The sequence below is a fragment of the Artemia franciscana genome, chromosome 17 (assembly GCF_032884065.1).
Source record: "Artemia franciscana chromosome 17, ASM3288406v1, whole genome shotgun sequence".
In the NCBI taxonomy this organism is placed as follows: domain Eukaryota; kingdom Metazoa; phylum Arthropoda; class Branchiopoda; order Anostraca; family Artemiidae; genus Artemia; species Artemia franciscana.
Window position 1 is genome coordinate 2,147,912 of NC_088879.1, and position 18,311 is coordinate 2,166,222.

Consider the following 18,311-nt stretch of genomic DNA (forward strand, 5'->3'; position numbering starts at 1 on the left):
TTACACCTTATGAAGACTTCTAGATACCATTCCACTTAGAATAATCAAAGGGTCACAAAATGTAGCCTTCAAAGCCCAGGGGCAAGGACCCCAAATTGTGTGACAAGCCCATTCTTCATAAATACTTTTTAGTAGCTACACTAGGCATATTGCACTCAGTTTAAACCATAATATTGCAAAGGAAACTAAGTAAGATTGATCAAACAGATTGGGCCCACGCTGTTTTCCAGTGTCCCTTTCAATCACCAGCTTTTATCTGTAAAGATGGTATATCACACCTTGCATAAACCGGAATCATGCAAGGACTCTCATTTACAATGTACAGATGAACTTAATTCATGAATCATTACGCCTTGACACGACTGGGTGCAAAAAAAAGTTTAAACTATGGAATTTCAACGACGAGGTACAAAGCAAAGTCGGATTCGGAGCAAAAACGAACTAACTCCCACTTCAATGGAAAAAACGTTTTATTCCTCACTCAGTGCGACAGAATTCCCGACAAGGTGTTCCCCGATTTTTCTCAGACTAGGTGGCGACCAAAAGGAATCAATTCGACCTGATTCGGAGCAAAATTCATCACTCAGTGCGAAAAAATTCCCGACTAGGAGTTATCCTGATTTTCCCAGACTAGATGGCGAACAAAAGTAGTCGAGAGCAAAAAATCAGCTTTCAGTCATCCACAGACTTGACTCAGATACTCAGATATAGAGCTTGGTCTATGACAGTTGTCCGTCAAACCGGGCATAAAACGCACATAAAAAAAATATTTTGTGTCCAACCAGATAATATATATATATATATATATATATATATATATATATATATATATATATATATATATATATATATATATATATATATATATATATATATATATATATATATATATATATATATATATATTAATATTTGAAACGATTTCTTTTCTTCCCGGTAAGTATGATAATATATGATAATTAGGCTGTTACAATTTTTCTTTTCTACATGACAAATAGAAAATCTACTCTTCGAAATAAATAGGGTTTCTAGAGTACAGCGAATGACAGCCCAAGACATTAGGAGACTTAGCCCCCAATTATATATATATATATATATATATATATATATATATATATATATATATATATATATATATTTAAAACGATTTCTTTTCTTCCCGGTAAATATGATAATATATGATAATTAGGCTGTTGCGATTTTTTTCTTTTGTACATGACAAATAGAAAATCTACTCTTCGAAATAAATAGGGTTTCTAGAGTACAGCGAATGACAGCTCAAGACATTAGGAGATTTAGCCCCCAATTTCACTTAGGGTTTTATTTCTTTGAAGTTTGGCTCAATCATTCTTGGTTCTTCTTGGGTTTCATTTATTCATTCGTAGCATTATTTGTTATTTGTAAATTACGATAAAAAAAAATATCAATTTCCTGTTATTTCCTAATTATCCTTGAAGAAAATAAAGGTAAAATATTATTTTCGAAGCTCTCTGACTTTTTAAGCACCAACAATAAAAATCACGTGGTGATTACACTCAAGGCCAATAATGTTTTCGGCAATGAGTTAAAAACCCGTTACTATTGAAAACTACTCAGTACAATGGTACACTTGCAGATTTTCATGTATTTCTTTTATTGAAGATGCATTCAGACAAGGTATGGGAAAATCTAACTAAGTGAAAAACAAAATTTCTATGCTATTCAGTAAACAAAAACCTCAACGATTAGATATTATTGCTTGAAAACTGATCTTCACATAACCTGAGGGTAAAATTTCGCAATATCCACCAGGGTGGTCTGAACTCCCCATGACTTTGGGAGATGACTCCCAAAGAGGAGTCATCTCCTCTTTATATGCCAGCGCCGTTGCCTCTGATTTGCACAACTGACTATGAGAATACAGAAATTTTAACCTCTTTGGCTTAATATCTGTGGTAGAAGAGGAGGGGGTCCCTAAATCCCTGTCACATCAAGCCAAGTGGGAAATTAGAGGCAGGCTCAAAATTGTTCTTTTTTATTTTCTATACGCGATCAAATCTCGGAAAGAGGGGTTGGGGTTAGTAGTTAAAATGTCATATTTTGTTACTAGACTAATTCCTAGGCAGACTTGCGAACTCCATTCAGCCAAACTGATAATGGCTAAAAGATTTGCTCTTTAATATCCATTCTCGATCGCTTTACTTTAAGGAACGGGCTATATCCTTGTAAGCCGCATCTATTAGAATCGGGAGATTATGATGGGGGGGGGCTCCAAAACCTAGATTTCCCGAATTTGTGTGATACTTATTGCACTATTATCAAATAAAGTGTTCTTTATTATTGGTCCCCTTTCCAAAAAAAGTCCTATGTAGCCTACGCGCTTTATTCGAATTGCAGTATAATCTGATTTTTTCTTCTTTTTCTTCTTTCAACCCCTGTAGATTGAATATGCTTCAGCAAATTCAACCAGAGGATTAATATCCACTAACAAAATCTTTTTCGCCGACTCATTTTTGCAGAGAAAGCGCGATGTTCTTTCATTTATGGCGCAACAATATGATGCGACGGTACGATATCATAAATGTTAAAATCGATTTAAGCGGCTTTAGCACTCCATCCTACATTTTCCACGCTACGCGGTTAAGTTGCGTTACGTTAAGTAAAACCATTCACGCTTGAAAAAGGCATTTAACTCTAGATTCTAACGTAAAATCCATAGGACCATCAAAACCATCGTCTAAAATCATCACAGTCATCATTAAGCAAAATATTCAAAAATTGAAAATGTCGAGCGGAGATTGAGATTCAAGCTCTGATCAAGGGTGAAAGTTTTATAGGAAAAAATTATTAAGTCATTTTCTAAGGTGTTCGTTGAATCTTCAACATTGAACAGCTACTATATTGAATTTTCATACCGACCATACGCCTACCAAGCCTAAGACTCTATGTAAAGCTTGGGTCTACTTGGAACTGCCTACGTTACGGACATGATTTCCTCCGTAAGATTACAAATCATGCAATCCAGTCTTATGTTAAGCGGCTTTCATACTATGTACATAATTTTCTATACTAAGTGGTTAAGTTAAATTACGTTACACATAACATTTCAGACTTAAAGAATCCCTTTCAGAGTAGGCTGAGGCAAAAATCCATAAAACCATCATAATCATCGTCTAAAATCATTACAAATATGATAAACAAACTAATCAAAAATATAAATATGGAATTAAGACAGATAGATCCAAGTTGTGGTCAAATATAAAAGGATTGCTAGGAAAGGTTTATTAATTTATATTCGAAATCTATTAATGACTTATCCAGAAATTCTATTTTACTGCTACTATAAGACTGCATAAAATAACGCAAACTCTTAAATTATGTAGTGTGGAAGGTTCTACGGCGTAGTGTGAAAGCACCATTAATCTAAAACTAAACATCACCAATAGGTAGACCAAAAGGTAGCCGAGTACAGGAGTTATATACCCAGGGAGTTCAAGGATTTAAAATTCATTTTCTGTCAAATCCACCCTCTGGGTATGCCACTCAAAATCTCGGGGGAAATATGCTGTCTTCGGGAATTTAATGTCAAAGTCAGTCATAAATTCTATCTGATTTAACCCAGACAAAAAATCAAGCTAAACACAACTGTCAAATATAAGGTGACCTAGGATTTTCCCAATGATAATAATAGAAAGAATTTCAGACTCGAGTGTTGCCTATCATCCATCATAAAATGCGATGGTAATCCCAAGCATTATTTGGCTAAGAATTTTGAAAATGGAGGGCTTTATCAAACTGTAAATATTTTATTGATTTGGTGATAATCCAAGTGAGGCGTTCCACAGAGGCAATTAGGATACCAATATCCGGATATGCACATAGGTAATCAATCAATTCAAAGTAACTAGTTGTAAGCAAATAGAACAGAAGAATCTCCAAAGAAATTAATTTCATATCAGCGGAAAGGGACTTGTTAGATATTTTTCGGTAGAAATTGTATAAGGATAGTTTTGGGGACCGTTTGACTGACCCTATTTCCAACATCAAGCTGCACAAAAAGTGTGGTTTCTAAGGAAATAATGAGAGAAAGGTTGAAATCACTAGGTCACGTTTGGCGGATGACAGACTGCCAAAGAATGCCCCTTTCGGCTATCCATCTAGGGCCAAATGAATAGCAAATCGTCCAGGACCGGGATTGGGCAGAGAAAAATTTTGAGTACATTGGGATGGAGGAGGAGTGTACGCTGCTGTTTCAGTCTCAGACGGATTGGTTCTGCCGCGAGATTGTGCTAATAGTAGCAGCAGTATATACATGAAAAGAATCTGCTTTTCAGGGTTTTCCCGAATATGTAAAAAGTTTAAAGATTCCCAAAAATAATTAGGCAAAGTAAATTTGCAAATTTTACAAAAAAAGCAGATAAACATTCCCAAACGTGAACAGTCTGGATATATGAGCAAGGCCATATTTTGAAGTCCTTAAAAATAATCCTCAAGTATCAAACTGCGAAAATATTAACTGTCGCCTTTTTTTGTTACAGGACTGGGTTTACTTGTTCAATTTTTGTTTTTCTTTACTTGGGTTAATCGTATAAAACCATGCGTATTTGAAATTTTGGGAGAAGTCTCATTTGAACAGAAATTGCGAGTTCTGATTTGATACCAACTGGTCCCCTAGCCCCTAATAAAATTCTAAGGCGGAGTTATTTAAAACAAATATTTTTTTTTATACAGAAGTATTGAACGATACTCTTTCCTTTTTTCTTTAAATAAATAAAAATTTAAAACGGTTAGGTCATGTTTTGCAGATGCTAGATGATATTCATGAAAGGATTCAAATAGGGAAAACATAGAGTTGGGTGAAGGATGAGTACCCGCAGCTCTGTCTGCCTAAGGCGGTTTACTGCATCTATTGGTCAAAAAGGTTATTTTATTAAACAAGCAATATATATATATATATATATATATATATATATATATATATATATATATATATATATATATATATATATATATATATATATATATATATATATATGTATTTTTTAATGATACTAAAATTCGTTTAGGGCCTTAACTTTGGAAAACCAGCTATAAATGACGTCACAAATACTTGGTAAAGTTAAAATAAATTTTGCTAAGGATCTTTGCCGAATATTTTAAAAAGCATATTATAATTTAATTTGATCGTTGAGTCTATAATAATTCGCCACTACATAATCAAAAAGTTGTGCCGACCAAAATAAAACGAAAATAAAGTTATTTTTCGAAATGAATCAAAAAATGCCGTTCTTTTCACCGAGCGAAGTTCGGTGAACTGGAAAGAGTAGTAATAGCAGCATTTCGGTGTTTAGTACATATTAAATAAAAAAAACAAGTTTTTTCAACTGAAAGTAAGGAGTGACATCAAAACTTAAAACGCACAGAAATTACTTCGTATATGAAAGAGGCTGCTTCCTCACCAACGCCCCGCTCTTTACGCTAAAGTTTGACTCTTTCTCTCAATTCTTCTTTCTAAAACAGTAAAAAACTTTAGCGTAAAGAGCGGGGCGTTGATGAGGAAGCAGCCTCTTTCATATACGAAGTAATTTCTGTGCGTTTTAAGTTTTGATGTCACTCCTTACTTTCAGTTGAAAAAACTTGTTTTTTTATTTAATTTCTGAACGTTTTTGAATCAATGCATGTTTTGATTTTGGCTCTCCGCAGAGGAATAATCAAAACGAAATTTGCATTTTTTTTTTTTTTGGCTCAATGGCTTTCTCATAATTTTGATCGAATGATTTTGAGAAAAAAAGAGCTGGGGACGAAGCCTAGTTGCCCCCCGATTTTTTGGTTAATTAAAAAGGCAACTAGAACTTTTAATTTTTTACGAATCTTTTTATTGGTAAAAGATTTACGTAACTTATAAATTAGCTTACGTAAAGAACTTTTGTATTCTCATGTTTTTATTACATATATGAGGGGATTCGCCCCATCGTCAGTACCTCGCTCTTTACACTAAAGCTTAAATTTTATCCCAATTCATTAAGAATGACCCCCTGAATCACAAAAGCCGTAGAATAAGTAGTTGAAATTACCGAAAATACTTTAGCGTAAAGAGCAAGGTATTGGAAGGAGGTGAGCCCCTCATATGGGTAATAATTTCTGTTTGTTTTAAGTTTTATTGCTGTTCCTTACTTCCAGCTGAAAAAGCTTTTTCACTTTTATTTTTTAATTGTTTTTTTTAAATAATGTTAGTAAATCCTGCTCTCCCTTCATGGAAATTTTCTTCTCCCATTACAAATTCTCGAAAGAAAGTTCCCCCAGCATATCCCCCTCTTCTCAACCCCTCCCTCAAACCAAAAAAATCCTCCTGAAAACGCCTGTATACTTCCCAATAACCATTACTATATGTAAGCACAGGTCAAAGTTTGTAACTTGTTGCCCCTCCCACGGAGACTGTGGGGGAGTAAGTCGTCCCCAAAGACATAGTTATAAGGTTTTTCGACTACGCTGAATAAAATGGCTATCTCAGAATTTTGATCCGTTGACTTTGGGAAAATAATTAGCGTGGGAGGGGGCCTAGGTGCCCTCCAATTTTTTTGGTCACTTAAAAAGGGCACTAGAACTTTTCATTTCCGTTAGAATGAGCCCTCTTGCAACATTCTAAGACAACTGGGTCGATACGATCACCCCTGGGGAAAAAAAAACAAAAAAAAAACAAATAAACACGCATCCGTGATCTGCCTTCTGGCAAAAAATGCAAAATTCCATATTTTTGCAGATAGGAGCTCGAAACTTCTACAGCAGGGTTCTCTGATACGCTGAACCTGATGGTGTGATTTTCGTTAAGATTCTATGACTTTTAGGGGGCGTTTCCCCTATTTTCCAAAATAACGCAAATTTTCTTAGGCTCGTAACTTTTGATGGGTAAGACTAAACTTGATGAAACTTATATATTTAAAACCAGCATTAAAATGCGATTCTTTTGATGTAGCTATTGGTATCAAAATTCCATTTTTTAGAGTTTTGGTTACTATTGAGCCGGGTCGCTCCTTACTACAGTTCGTTACCATGAACTGTTTGAAAACTTCGCCTAGCAATCCTTGAGCTAGAGATATTGGCACGTTTTTGTCCTAATCCTTGGCATTTCTCATACCATGGGGAGGCGTAAGAAGAAACTTTTTAGGGAACTTTTCTACCCTCGCCAAGCTAAAATTTTTTTTTATTAAGAATGGGCGAATGAAATGAAAAAATAGGCAAGTCAGTCTACACACATATTAGAGAGGAAAAAATAGAGAATATTTTGCTTCCATGTTAAAAAGTATGGTTTAATTCCAGTGTTTTTGCTTTTACTTTTTATCGCGTTTTCGGAAGCCAACCACCTTAATCCGTATTTCTGGAGAGAAAAGTGGCCCCGGCTTTTTAAAATCGCTTTAACTAATATTTTGGGTTAACTATTGTTGAAAGACAAATCTTGACTGACATTTAAGTCAAGAAATAGAATTTCTGAAGAGACAAAAAAACACCTTTAAAACCGAAACGGTTCTTTTTTAAAAACATTGTGCCAAAAAAAAGTCTGTGAGTTACAATATAATTTTTTAAAAGTGGACTGTATATTCTCTTTGGAGAAACTCGTAAAAATCTTGAGATCTTGGTGAAGTACATGCCTGAAGCCCCTCCCTTTAAGAGTATGCTACCTCTCATTAACAAAAAACTTTTTTGTTCGTGGAACGGCGTCATTTAGATTCACTAAAGGAATATTTCCAAGTTGGAAACTCAAAATTGAACTGTATGTAGAATAGCACGGAATGAGGGGTTACTTCGCAGGGGGGGGGGAGTGGCAGGTATTTGGGGAATGTAGATGATAAGTGCATTATATGGATATTATCTCTTGATAATTTTATTTGGAAATCACGAAGTTTCATGGCGGGAAGGGGTGGCCCACCTGGATTAACGATTTTTCCTCAGAAAAACTTTTTCTTTTGTCTATTGGCTTACACAATAAATACTGAATTCATAACTAATTGACTCTTTAGTTGAAGGGACAAAATAAAAAATCAAATTCATAGGCTATGGCTGTCAGATATTTGATTTTTTTTTGCCCATTTATGTTGAATTAATCCCCCATACGTCCGTATAAACTGAATTCATAACCCACAAAGGCTAAATTAAGCCTTAAATTCTAAGCAGTTTTACAGCCTATTAACAAAACTGTTTCAGTTACTATGCCAAAATACCTTTATTTTTAGCTTCATATGAGATTCGGCTGTTTCTAAAAAAATTAAAGAAACAAACTCCAGTGGAAAAAAACATACGAAGTCACAGCTTGTTGCTGGGAAAATAAACGCGTAGTTTAAACACTCTTTACAGCTCTTATAAAATGTGAACATAAATTAGGTTTCTTTTCGAACTGAAGTCGAATAAAGAATTATTAAAGCAACCCAGATTGACAAATCCTATGGGATCTATTAAATGTGGTTGTTTTTCTCATTTCAATCATTTCCAGGACATAGTTATGTTATGACCACAAATCATAATTACAGATTAACGATTATTTTCGTCAATCTATATCATGAGCTCAATATCTATTAGGTTAATATATTTTCAAACAGCTGTGGAATAGGACCCCCCCCCCCCAGAAGTTTGTGTAGGAGACCCTTCAGGCCTAGCCCTCTAAAAACTACTAAAATGTTTACAAATTACTGCCATAAATATCTTACATTATCCTTGTGGTTCACTCGTTTTTCTTTTCAAATTTATCTCCCCTTTTCCCAACCAAAATGATTTGCCATTGACGCGCCTAATAAATATTTCGTATTTTCAACATTACTAAATATAAAAGTCGCTTAGGAGACTGAGGCCTGAGATAACCATGATCTCTCTTAGCGTTCAAGAAAGGGCAGTAAGGAAAGTAATCGTTACTTCAATCATTGCAAAACTGAGGTGACTCGATACTTTGACACTCCCTTTTCTCTTGATTTTTTAAAGTATATCCTTGGGTAGCACCGAAATTATAAATCATATTTACTTACTATTTGCATCAGCAAAAGGGTCATCAAAAATTCCAACAACTAAAGTTAGGGACCAAAGTAAAGTAACAAGGTAGGTTAATCCTTTTCCAAACATTTTCAATGACAGCATATGTATAATATTTACAGTTCTTGCGAGTAGAACGGACAACACGGTTCCAACACCACGCAAACTAAAAAGAAAAATTATTGTCAATAAAAATGGATGTTTCACAGGTGAACACAACTGGATAAGGAGTAAACTGGACATATGAAGGAGTAGATTATTAGAAGGAGGACCAACATTGCGAGGGGAGTACAAATTCAAAAATACATAAAAATAGGCTAATTACATGGAAATTATAAGAATTATGGAAAAACAAGGAAACGTGCCACCTGGTGTACATGATTCTGAAAGTCTTCATACCATCGCCCTGTAAAACCTTTCAAGCGTCAAACACGTCGTTACATTTGGGGTTGTTCCCAAGCAAAGAGAAAAAGAGAGATTACTCTCCTATACTTTTCGGGTAAAAGCAAGCTTTAATTCCATTGGTTTATGGCTGTGACCAGGAAAATACCGGGGAGGGCTTTTGTACCCCCCTCTCAAATAGAAAACCTAGATTTACTTGAATTACTGTACACTTTGTATTCAATTAACGAATCTTTTTATCATAGCCCCCTCTCAAAAAAATTCCAGCGGACGTTCCTCTCTGTGACGTATTTCTCAAGTCAGTCACTTATTTTTACAAGCTTTTTGTAGCTTCTGGAGAGACAAGTAACCCACTTAATTAAAACTTGATTGCTTCATCTATGTGAAATTAAGCCAGTAGAAAAAAAGAAAATCTTAAGAGTCCCAAGATTTTTTGCTCTTAAACTCAGCCTTTCAATTTTTAATGAAAATACCCCCAATGCTGTTTTTATAAGAACAGATGCCAATTTAAAAAAAAAAGAAGAGGGGAAAGCAAAAATAAGCTGAAAACATTCATTAAGCTGTGCAAACAGATTAATGAAGGAGTAGCTTCCCTTTGAGGGTGTAGTCGTCTTCAGGAAACAACAGACTATTAATGTTTGAATTTTGAAATATGTTGTGAAATTTAACTAATTATTTTCGCTTATGTATTTTCGCTGTTACAAGTGACAACACTGACATAAATTTTGTACTGCCCTAAAACTTAATTAGAAACATAATTTCAGGAGTACCGCAAGAACGTATTCTTGGACCAAGTCTTTTCCTGGTGTTCATAAATATCATGGGGAATAACCTTACGATAAACCTCACCATTTTCCTGATGATGCGACAACAGTGATCTCCGTGGCAAAGAATTACAACTCCAGTGAACACCATGAAAAAAATTCAGCCCGACTTGAAAGAAACTGAGATATGGGCGAGTGCGCAGCTTGTCAGCATCAAAGCATCGAAATCAAAAGAGCTTCTCATGTTGAAGGTGCAAAATATTATAGCCTATCCAGATTTTATCTTCAAAGGAGAGGCAAAAAAAAGACTAGATGCACGACGATTTCTTGAGTCCACTTTTCTTCAGATCTCACATGGGCTGACAATCTCAGTAATGTGAGAAACTCCTTGACCATTAGGTTGGAAGTTATTCTAAGATGTAAACGTGACTTCCCTTATGAGTCCATCTTGCCTCTTTTCATATCGTGCATCGCACCAGTCACAGAATATACATACGCTTTTTTTGTAACGACTCCAAAAGCTATATCACTCCTCTTTAAAGCGCTCAAAATCGAGCAGGTCGGGCAGCAGCTTCTGGAAACCCTGATGACATACCTTGGAACGGATCCAAGATCGTTCCGACGTGACAACCATGTTGATCTTTTACAAATGTATGCGTTTCCCTCTATCAGGAGTTATCGACGCTCGTTTCTGCAACAAGCCTTTAATGGTAACTCGTCAAAAGTCCTCGACCTTTGCAGGGTAACCTAGAGCTGGGCAAACCCCGTCAAAAATACCTAAAAATGATCTTTTCCCAGCAATCCATCTTCTCCTGAAATAGCCTTCCAACACAGCTAATCCCTGAAATCCTTGCTTGAAACGTACATGAAAATACCAGAAGCAGAAAATAAAATGAGGGAATAACCAGGAATAGCGGCGTATCATTATTGTTGATGGTGCTACTAAGATTGTGATAACAAATGAAACAACCAAAAAAAGATCTTGAAAAATCACAGTTTTTAGGTATGAATAGGTCCTAGGACATGCCGAAGGGTAAAAAATGATTTTGTTTTGATGTCTTTGGTATTTTAAGGGTAATTTCGAAATATTACAACTGAAAATCTCTTTCGGGCAAGTGCGGAATAAACAGTTAAGTTTTTGCGAGTCACTTCTGTCACTTTTTTTGTGCGTTCAAACGTCAGCTGTCAAACCATTAAAGCTCAAATTCCATTTCGTTTGAAAAGATGCCGGCTATAAATTAAACATAAAGGTGTCTTACAACTTTCTTAGATTTATTGCAGATTTACGTTTAGACAAAACTAATATTTTAAACTTTATTTTATGGAAAATAATATTAGATTTATGTTTCAATTTGTCATCGTATACATATGCTGACGACTTAAGAAGATTAAACTCTTCCACTGACCGTCGAAAGATTATTCATTTAAAAAATAAACCGGTTAAGCTGCCCCTACACCAGCTAAGGCATGTACGAAAAACTGATTTTAATAAGGGGGAAGGGCATTTATATAAAAAAAAAAGTAAAACAGGCGAATTATTTTAAAAAGATAAGAGACTATGACCGATCGCAAAATTGAAGAAGGAGGGTGGGTGTTGTTACCCTGACTACACATCTGTGCTAAAGACACAACAATTGCTAATCCTACGATTTGCTCACGGGTAGGCTGAATTCTGCTAGGAAATAGGGTCAAACGACAGTTATCTTTTCTGTTTTATCTAGTCTAGTTTCCTAACAATGTTCAAGCTAGATGTATAATAATTTCTGAATTGCCACTTGCAATAGCGTAGGCACAAACACAGGTACTAGAAAGACAGGGGAGTTGCTCCAGCATTTTATTGAGGAGGGGGCAAGAGGGGTCTACATCCAGAGACACAAGGGGTCTGGGCTTTAATTTTTTTCCAAATCGTTGGGAGGGGGAATAGCCCCCTTGCCTCCCCCAAACAACATCCTTGTAAAAAGGGCTTTAGGTCCTGGCTCACCGATATCTCAAGACGTTTGAAATCTTCTAATTACCCTCTGACGCTTTTTTTCTTTGTCTTTCCTGTGTTTTTTTTTTTTTTATAAATTCATAAAGAAAAAGATTCATGGTGATAAAACCAACTACCAGGGCCGTAGGCTATCCAGGCGGGGGAAGGTACCTGGTTCAAGCCACCACCCTGAAAGGTAGCTAGCAACCTAGTAAGAGACTATCATGTGGAAAATTAAAAAAAAAAACAGTCCACAACTCCTAAAACTAGAGTCGGATCAAAAAAAAAAGGAGCAAACTTTAGAGCCACATTGTCTAATACCCCTATTTAGGAAACTAACTGTCCCTTGGCTTGAATAACAAGGGAAATATACTGGTTTGAAAATCAAGAAAAGTGGCTGTGACGTTGTTCTGCATATACGGCATCCTTTTTCTTTGCTTTTGTAACACAAAGCTCGTTCAAGCCTATCATAAGGACAGGGCTTTTTGAAGAAGAAGGGATGCAAATAGATAGGCTACTTCAAAATACCTTCCCAGGGCACAATTTATGATCCTATTCTGTAATTTTTCATTCGCCTATGTCAACTCATGCAGCCCTAGGCCTACTTTCAGGGAAATAAATTGGGAGTGGGGACTTGGCTCTCACCCTCTCTCAGACCTCTCATGAACACAATTTGTTTGTTTGTCATTGCCACCCCCACTCCCCCCTAATCGACAACAGCACTCACCCCTTGAAAAATCAAGCATGCGTGCCTGCAAAGACCACTTTCCCAGATAGCAAAAATCTCATCATCTGGAATCTAGAGGAAGAATTTCAAGAATATTCGATGTAACAAGAAGCGGGGGCGTTACTTGGGAGGGTCACGGGGTATTTCCTCTTCCCTGGATTATTTCGTCCCTCCTAGATTTTGAAAAAACCCTTTTATCTGGTATGTTCATTGAAAAGCAGCTGTTTTGGTATATTCATAGACAAAATTGAGAAAAACGAAGAAGACCCCCTCCTCTTTCTTTGATTTTGAAAAGTACATTACCCGGTACTAGTGCAGTGGTTGGTTCCTCCTCCAAGGAAACACTAAAAAGTACTGGAAACGACTTTAAAAATTCTAAATTACTTACATCATTCTTAAAAGCGTTTCACTTCATTTCACCCCTCCCCCTCTAATAGTCCAAATTATATATTCTCCAAGTTTTCCATACGTGACTCTTTTCTTCAAACCGTAAACAAGCAAAGTCGACGAAATCTAGCGACGGGAAAATTTATGGAGAATATATAGCCTAAATTGGGCTGCATATTTGATCATTTTTTTGGGGGGCGGGGGGTCAAAGTAAAATGAAACACTTTTAGCAATAATACAAGTAAGCTGTTTTAGAATTTCAGGTTGTTTTCATAATTTTGCAGTGAACGACTACACAGCCCCCATCTCTTCTCTATTTATGTGAATTGACGCTACTGAGATTATGCGGGATAGCCTAAAATCTAGAGATCCTAAACTCTTTTTTTTTCTAAAATGGCATTATGAACCCGCTGTTATCGAGAAATAATTATACAAAATAATTCAAACCAACACAATCAAAAAGCTTTAACCCCTAAGGCTAGGGGGCTAGAATGGCTACTGGAGGGGGGGGGGCAACTCAGAGCGAGTCTGGTAATCCAATAAATAGGAATTTTTGAACCCAATAAAGTAGGAATTTTTCTACTAGGTTGCAGTATTTAGTACAAAAGAGGTGACCAGCTAGACTACCACCAAGAGCTTTTTTCACCCCAAATTATATAAGATCCTATTTTTCACTTTTTTCTCAGTTTTATATGTAAATATTCTGGTAAATTTTTTCATTCCAATTATTGAGATAGCAAAGAAATATATTTATCTTTAGAGTCAGAATTTCATCCTGAATCTAAATATAACATTCATTTTGTCGCAAATTTAATTTACCCCATTCCTCTTACTAAAGGTCAAACATATACCCTGTATTGCATATATCTGACACTTAGGTGGGTAAATTTCTGTTGTTGCTTGTTTGGCGTTAAACCAATTTGAAGAAAAGAGTAACGTAAAATACATTGAATATACTCAACTCAGGGTGAATATTTCACCACCATTAGGGGGGGGGGTGAAGTAACATTTTGCGATGGAAATGAATGTTGTATTTGAATTCAGGATGAAGTTCCGATTTTAAAGGTAAGCTATCTGAACTCACTCATCTATGAGTAAAAAAAAAACTACCAATATTCTTCTATTTAATCTAAATGGACGAGAATTGAAATAAACTTACTAAACTTAACAGTTAAGCCTATCTTCTGTTCTTCCAAAAGACTAATTTATCTGCCAAAACACAACTCAATCACAGCTTTTAAATTAATAAATAAAACTTCATGCTCACAAAATGTATTAGTTATTATTCTTGAATATTGTACACAACAAACAACTGAACAATCATTTTTTTTCGGAAAACTTAAAAATATGCAAGTCCCGTCTTCGAAAATATTCAGCAAAAACTAACCAAACGGCATACCAATGTGTGAAGGCTCTTGTTGTCTTTGACGGAACAGTGGAGGAATCATTCTGATTGGTTGATTCAGAAGAAATGCGCGCCAAACTTTTTACTCTTTACTACTAAAAAAATTTACTATTTCCCATACAACATACACTAAGTTGAATAAACTAGGCGAAAGGATTTTCCGAATAAAAATAATTGGCTTACTAGTAATCAAAACTGAATGGATATAATAGAACAGGAAGAGGGGGTTTGAACAGCTACTTTTAAGTGGAGAGACCTGATGTCGCAAAACTTACTTGCAGCCAAACGTGTCTTTTTAATTAGTTTGGGGCACCCCTCCCTGTCGTATAGCGAAGAAATCCTGGGAAAAATCACGGCCGCATGCCAAGACCAAGGAGCTTACTTTAGAAGGGGTGGGGGTTGGTCAAGAGCATAAAAAATATCACAAATTTTTTTGAAGTCTTAAAAGGAGTAAAGGCGACCGCACAGGGGCAGACTTCGGTGACCCGGACAACTAAAATTCCAAGATTAGTTTGATTGTTTCCTAACAGTTTCGCGTAGTTAACCGGTCCATTGCTACACTAGTAAATGCCCCCCCCCCCGCTTTTGCGACTCCTGTGCATGGGTTAGAGAGTGGCAGTTGTGGAAATTAATAATTCTTATTGGTTGAAAAGCGTTTAGCCACTACAAGTACGCCTGAATTTTGACTCTTTATTATAAAAAATGAGCTTTTTCTTCAATCAGAGCATTTATATTAAACCAAGCATAAATAATCCTGTATTTTTCGGGGCTACTGTCTTCTCAACCCAGTCCTCTTTTAAACAAAATTTTTAACAATATTTTCCTTTAAAGTATTTTAGAATACAACAAGTACACAACAGTTAATTGTTTATTGAAAGTTTTACTTACAAAACATTGTAGCGGACAAATTTATTGTTTCAGGCAAATACAACAAGAAATGTAGCCTACAACGTTCACTTTCGAAGCATTGTCATAAACAAAGTTGAGCTTTTTATCATATTACAGTAGCATTGGAGAATTTATTCTCGAATTATTGAAATAAGCAATTTGAACTTTAGAACAAGGAGTTGTGGAGGGGAGGGGATAAGCAGCCCAGTTACGTTCAGGATGATTTCAACTGAATTTGAGCTTTAACGCCACTTATTTTTCATCTGACTTGTTTCTTTTTTCTTTGTGGTGACTGACGTTATATTTATGAATACAAAAATGTGATGGGGGTTTTCTGAATGGGGCTAAACACTCAGCTTATTACGTCAAATTTAATCATTTGCGGTAACAGTCCTTCGAGAATGCAAGGTATCATTTAGGCCCTTCTTTGGCACATCAAAACAGTATCACCCTGAATATGATTTAAACCTGCCACAACCCTTCCACTACCCATTCGTTTGGCTAAAGCCCAAATTTATATAAAAATGCTTCGAGCAAATACTTCTCATTTTCAGAATGTTTGCCTAAGAAGGATTTTTTTAGGCTTCCGACCCCCCCCCCCCCCCACACACTCCATGCTAAAAGATCCACTGATCTATTAGCCAAGCAAAAAGCAATCAGTTGTTCGGGTTGAAATCATCAGTTATTAAAAACACGAACAGTTACACATCAGGGAATGTATTTAAATTTTACGGAATCTTGTTCAGTTCTTCTTATGGCCTGTTTATGCTTAAGCGAGAGAAACGTTTGAAAACATCCCTACTACGGTCAAAAAGCACATAAATTACCATTCGTTTGTCAATTGAACCTTTGCTAGTGCCCAAAAATGTTAATTAGTACCTTTAACTATCACATTGAATTACTTTATAATTCACAGGCTTTTAAGTTGCAACACTGTTGCGCCATCTTATTTTAATTTTGATATATTGTTTATGCCAATACCCTTTTTACGCAATATAAGCGATCTACCCAGGTCTACAGTTATTGCCGGGACATGGTTGCAAGATTTCATTTCTAGACAGGGACTAAAAAGAACGGACAAATCAATTAAAACGAGAAAATTACGAAAATACAAAGAATCAGCATTAGGGAAAGCCTAGACGAAAATAGCGACGAAGACCACACTGCCTTTCCATAACAAACAAATACAAAGTCGAAACAATAGGGAAAATCTTTTCAAGACAGTGGAAATCAATTCCGTGAATATTTCGGACCTATGTCCAAGGGATCCTTACTTCAACGATGTTCAACCAGGACTGACAAAAAGAATGAAGTGAGAATATAAACTCATTCAAACTAAAGATAACAAAGTGATAAGTGCAATTTCTCAGAGACAACCTTGTTTTTTTAGCAGCCTGTCTTAAAGGTCTTTTCGTAGCTGGTTCAATACTATTATTAAATAAAAAAAAACAAGTTTTTTGAAATGAAAGTAAGGAGCGACATTAAAACTTAAAACGAATATATGAAAGGGGCTTTTTCTCCTCAACGCCCCGCTCTTTACGCTAAAGTTTTTTACTGTTTTAAAAAGTAGAGTTAAGAGAAAGAGTCAAACTTTAGCGTAAAGAGCGAGGAGTTGATAAAGAAGCAGCATATGAGGGGCTTTTCCTCCTCAACGCCTCACTCTTTACGCTAAAGTTTGACTCTTTCTCTTAACTCTACTTTTTAAAACAGTAATAAACTTTAGCGTAAAGAGCGGGGCGTCGAGGAGAAAAAGCCCCTTTCATATACGGGGTAATTTCTGTTCGTTTTAAGTTTTAATTTCACTCCTTACTTTCATTTCAAAAAACTTTTTTTTTATTTAATCTCTGGACGTTTTTGAATTAATGCATGTTTTGATCTTGGCTCTCCGCACATAAATAATTAAAACGAAATTTGCATATTAATTTTTTGTTTGGCTAAATGGCTTTCTCTTAGTTTAATCGGAAGATTTTGAGAAAAAAGGAGCGAGGGAGGAGGCCTAGCTGCTCTCCAATTTTTTGATTACTTAAAATGGTAATTCTTTCGTCCCGGTTTTCGTCAAAATGTATCATAAGAGTTAATATTTATAGTTTTATTTATATTTACAAGTGTAGCTTGATTTTGTATATGTTGTAAAGAAACACAAATCAGTGACAGCTGTCAAGTTTTGCTATTAAACCTACTACTACTACTACTACTACTACTAAACCCCTCATATGTGTAACAATTTCTGTTCGTTTTAAGTTTTAATGCTGCTCCTCACTTTCAGTAGATAAACCTTTCCATATTTATTTTTTCACTGTTTTTTTTAAATAATGCTAGAAAATCCTGCGCCCCCTTCATTGAAAATCTCTTCCCTCATGAGAAGTTCCTCCATGGAAAGATCCTCCCACGTAGCCCCCCAACTCTCCCCGAAATCCGAAAATTCCCCTTAAAACGTCTGTACATTTCCCAGTAACCATTACTATATGCAAACACAGGTCAAAGTTTGTAACTTGCAGCCCCTCAAACGGGGACTGTGGGGGAGTAAGTCGTCTCCAAAGACATGGTTATTACATTTTTCGACTATGATGAATAAAATGGCTATCTCAGAATTTTGATCCGGTGACTTTTGGGAAAACATGAGCGTGGGAGGGGGCCTAGGTGCTCTCCAATTTTTTTGGTCGCTTAAAAAGGGCACTAGAACTCTTAATTTCCGTTAGAATAAGCCCTCTTACGACATTCTAGGACCACTGAGTCGATACCATCACCCCTGGGAAAAAACAAAAACAAAAAAAA

At 35.8% G+C, this 18,311-nt stretch overlaps 1 protein-coding gene across 1 annotated transcript in view; it reads right to left on the reverse strand.

The window, feature by feature from the left end:
- The window catches only part of LOC136037733 (transforming growth factor beta receptor type 3-like), a 167,412-nt gene that overhangs the window by 132,289 nt on the left and 16,812 nt on the right, over nucleotides 1-18,311 (reverse strand). The window contains exon 2 of the mRNA XM_065720508.1: nucleotides 8,991-9,160. Coding sequence (XP_065576580.1) covers nucleotides 8,991-9,160 — 170 coding nt within the window. The remainder of the gene's footprint in view (nucleotides 1-8,990; nucleotides 9,161-18,311) is intronic.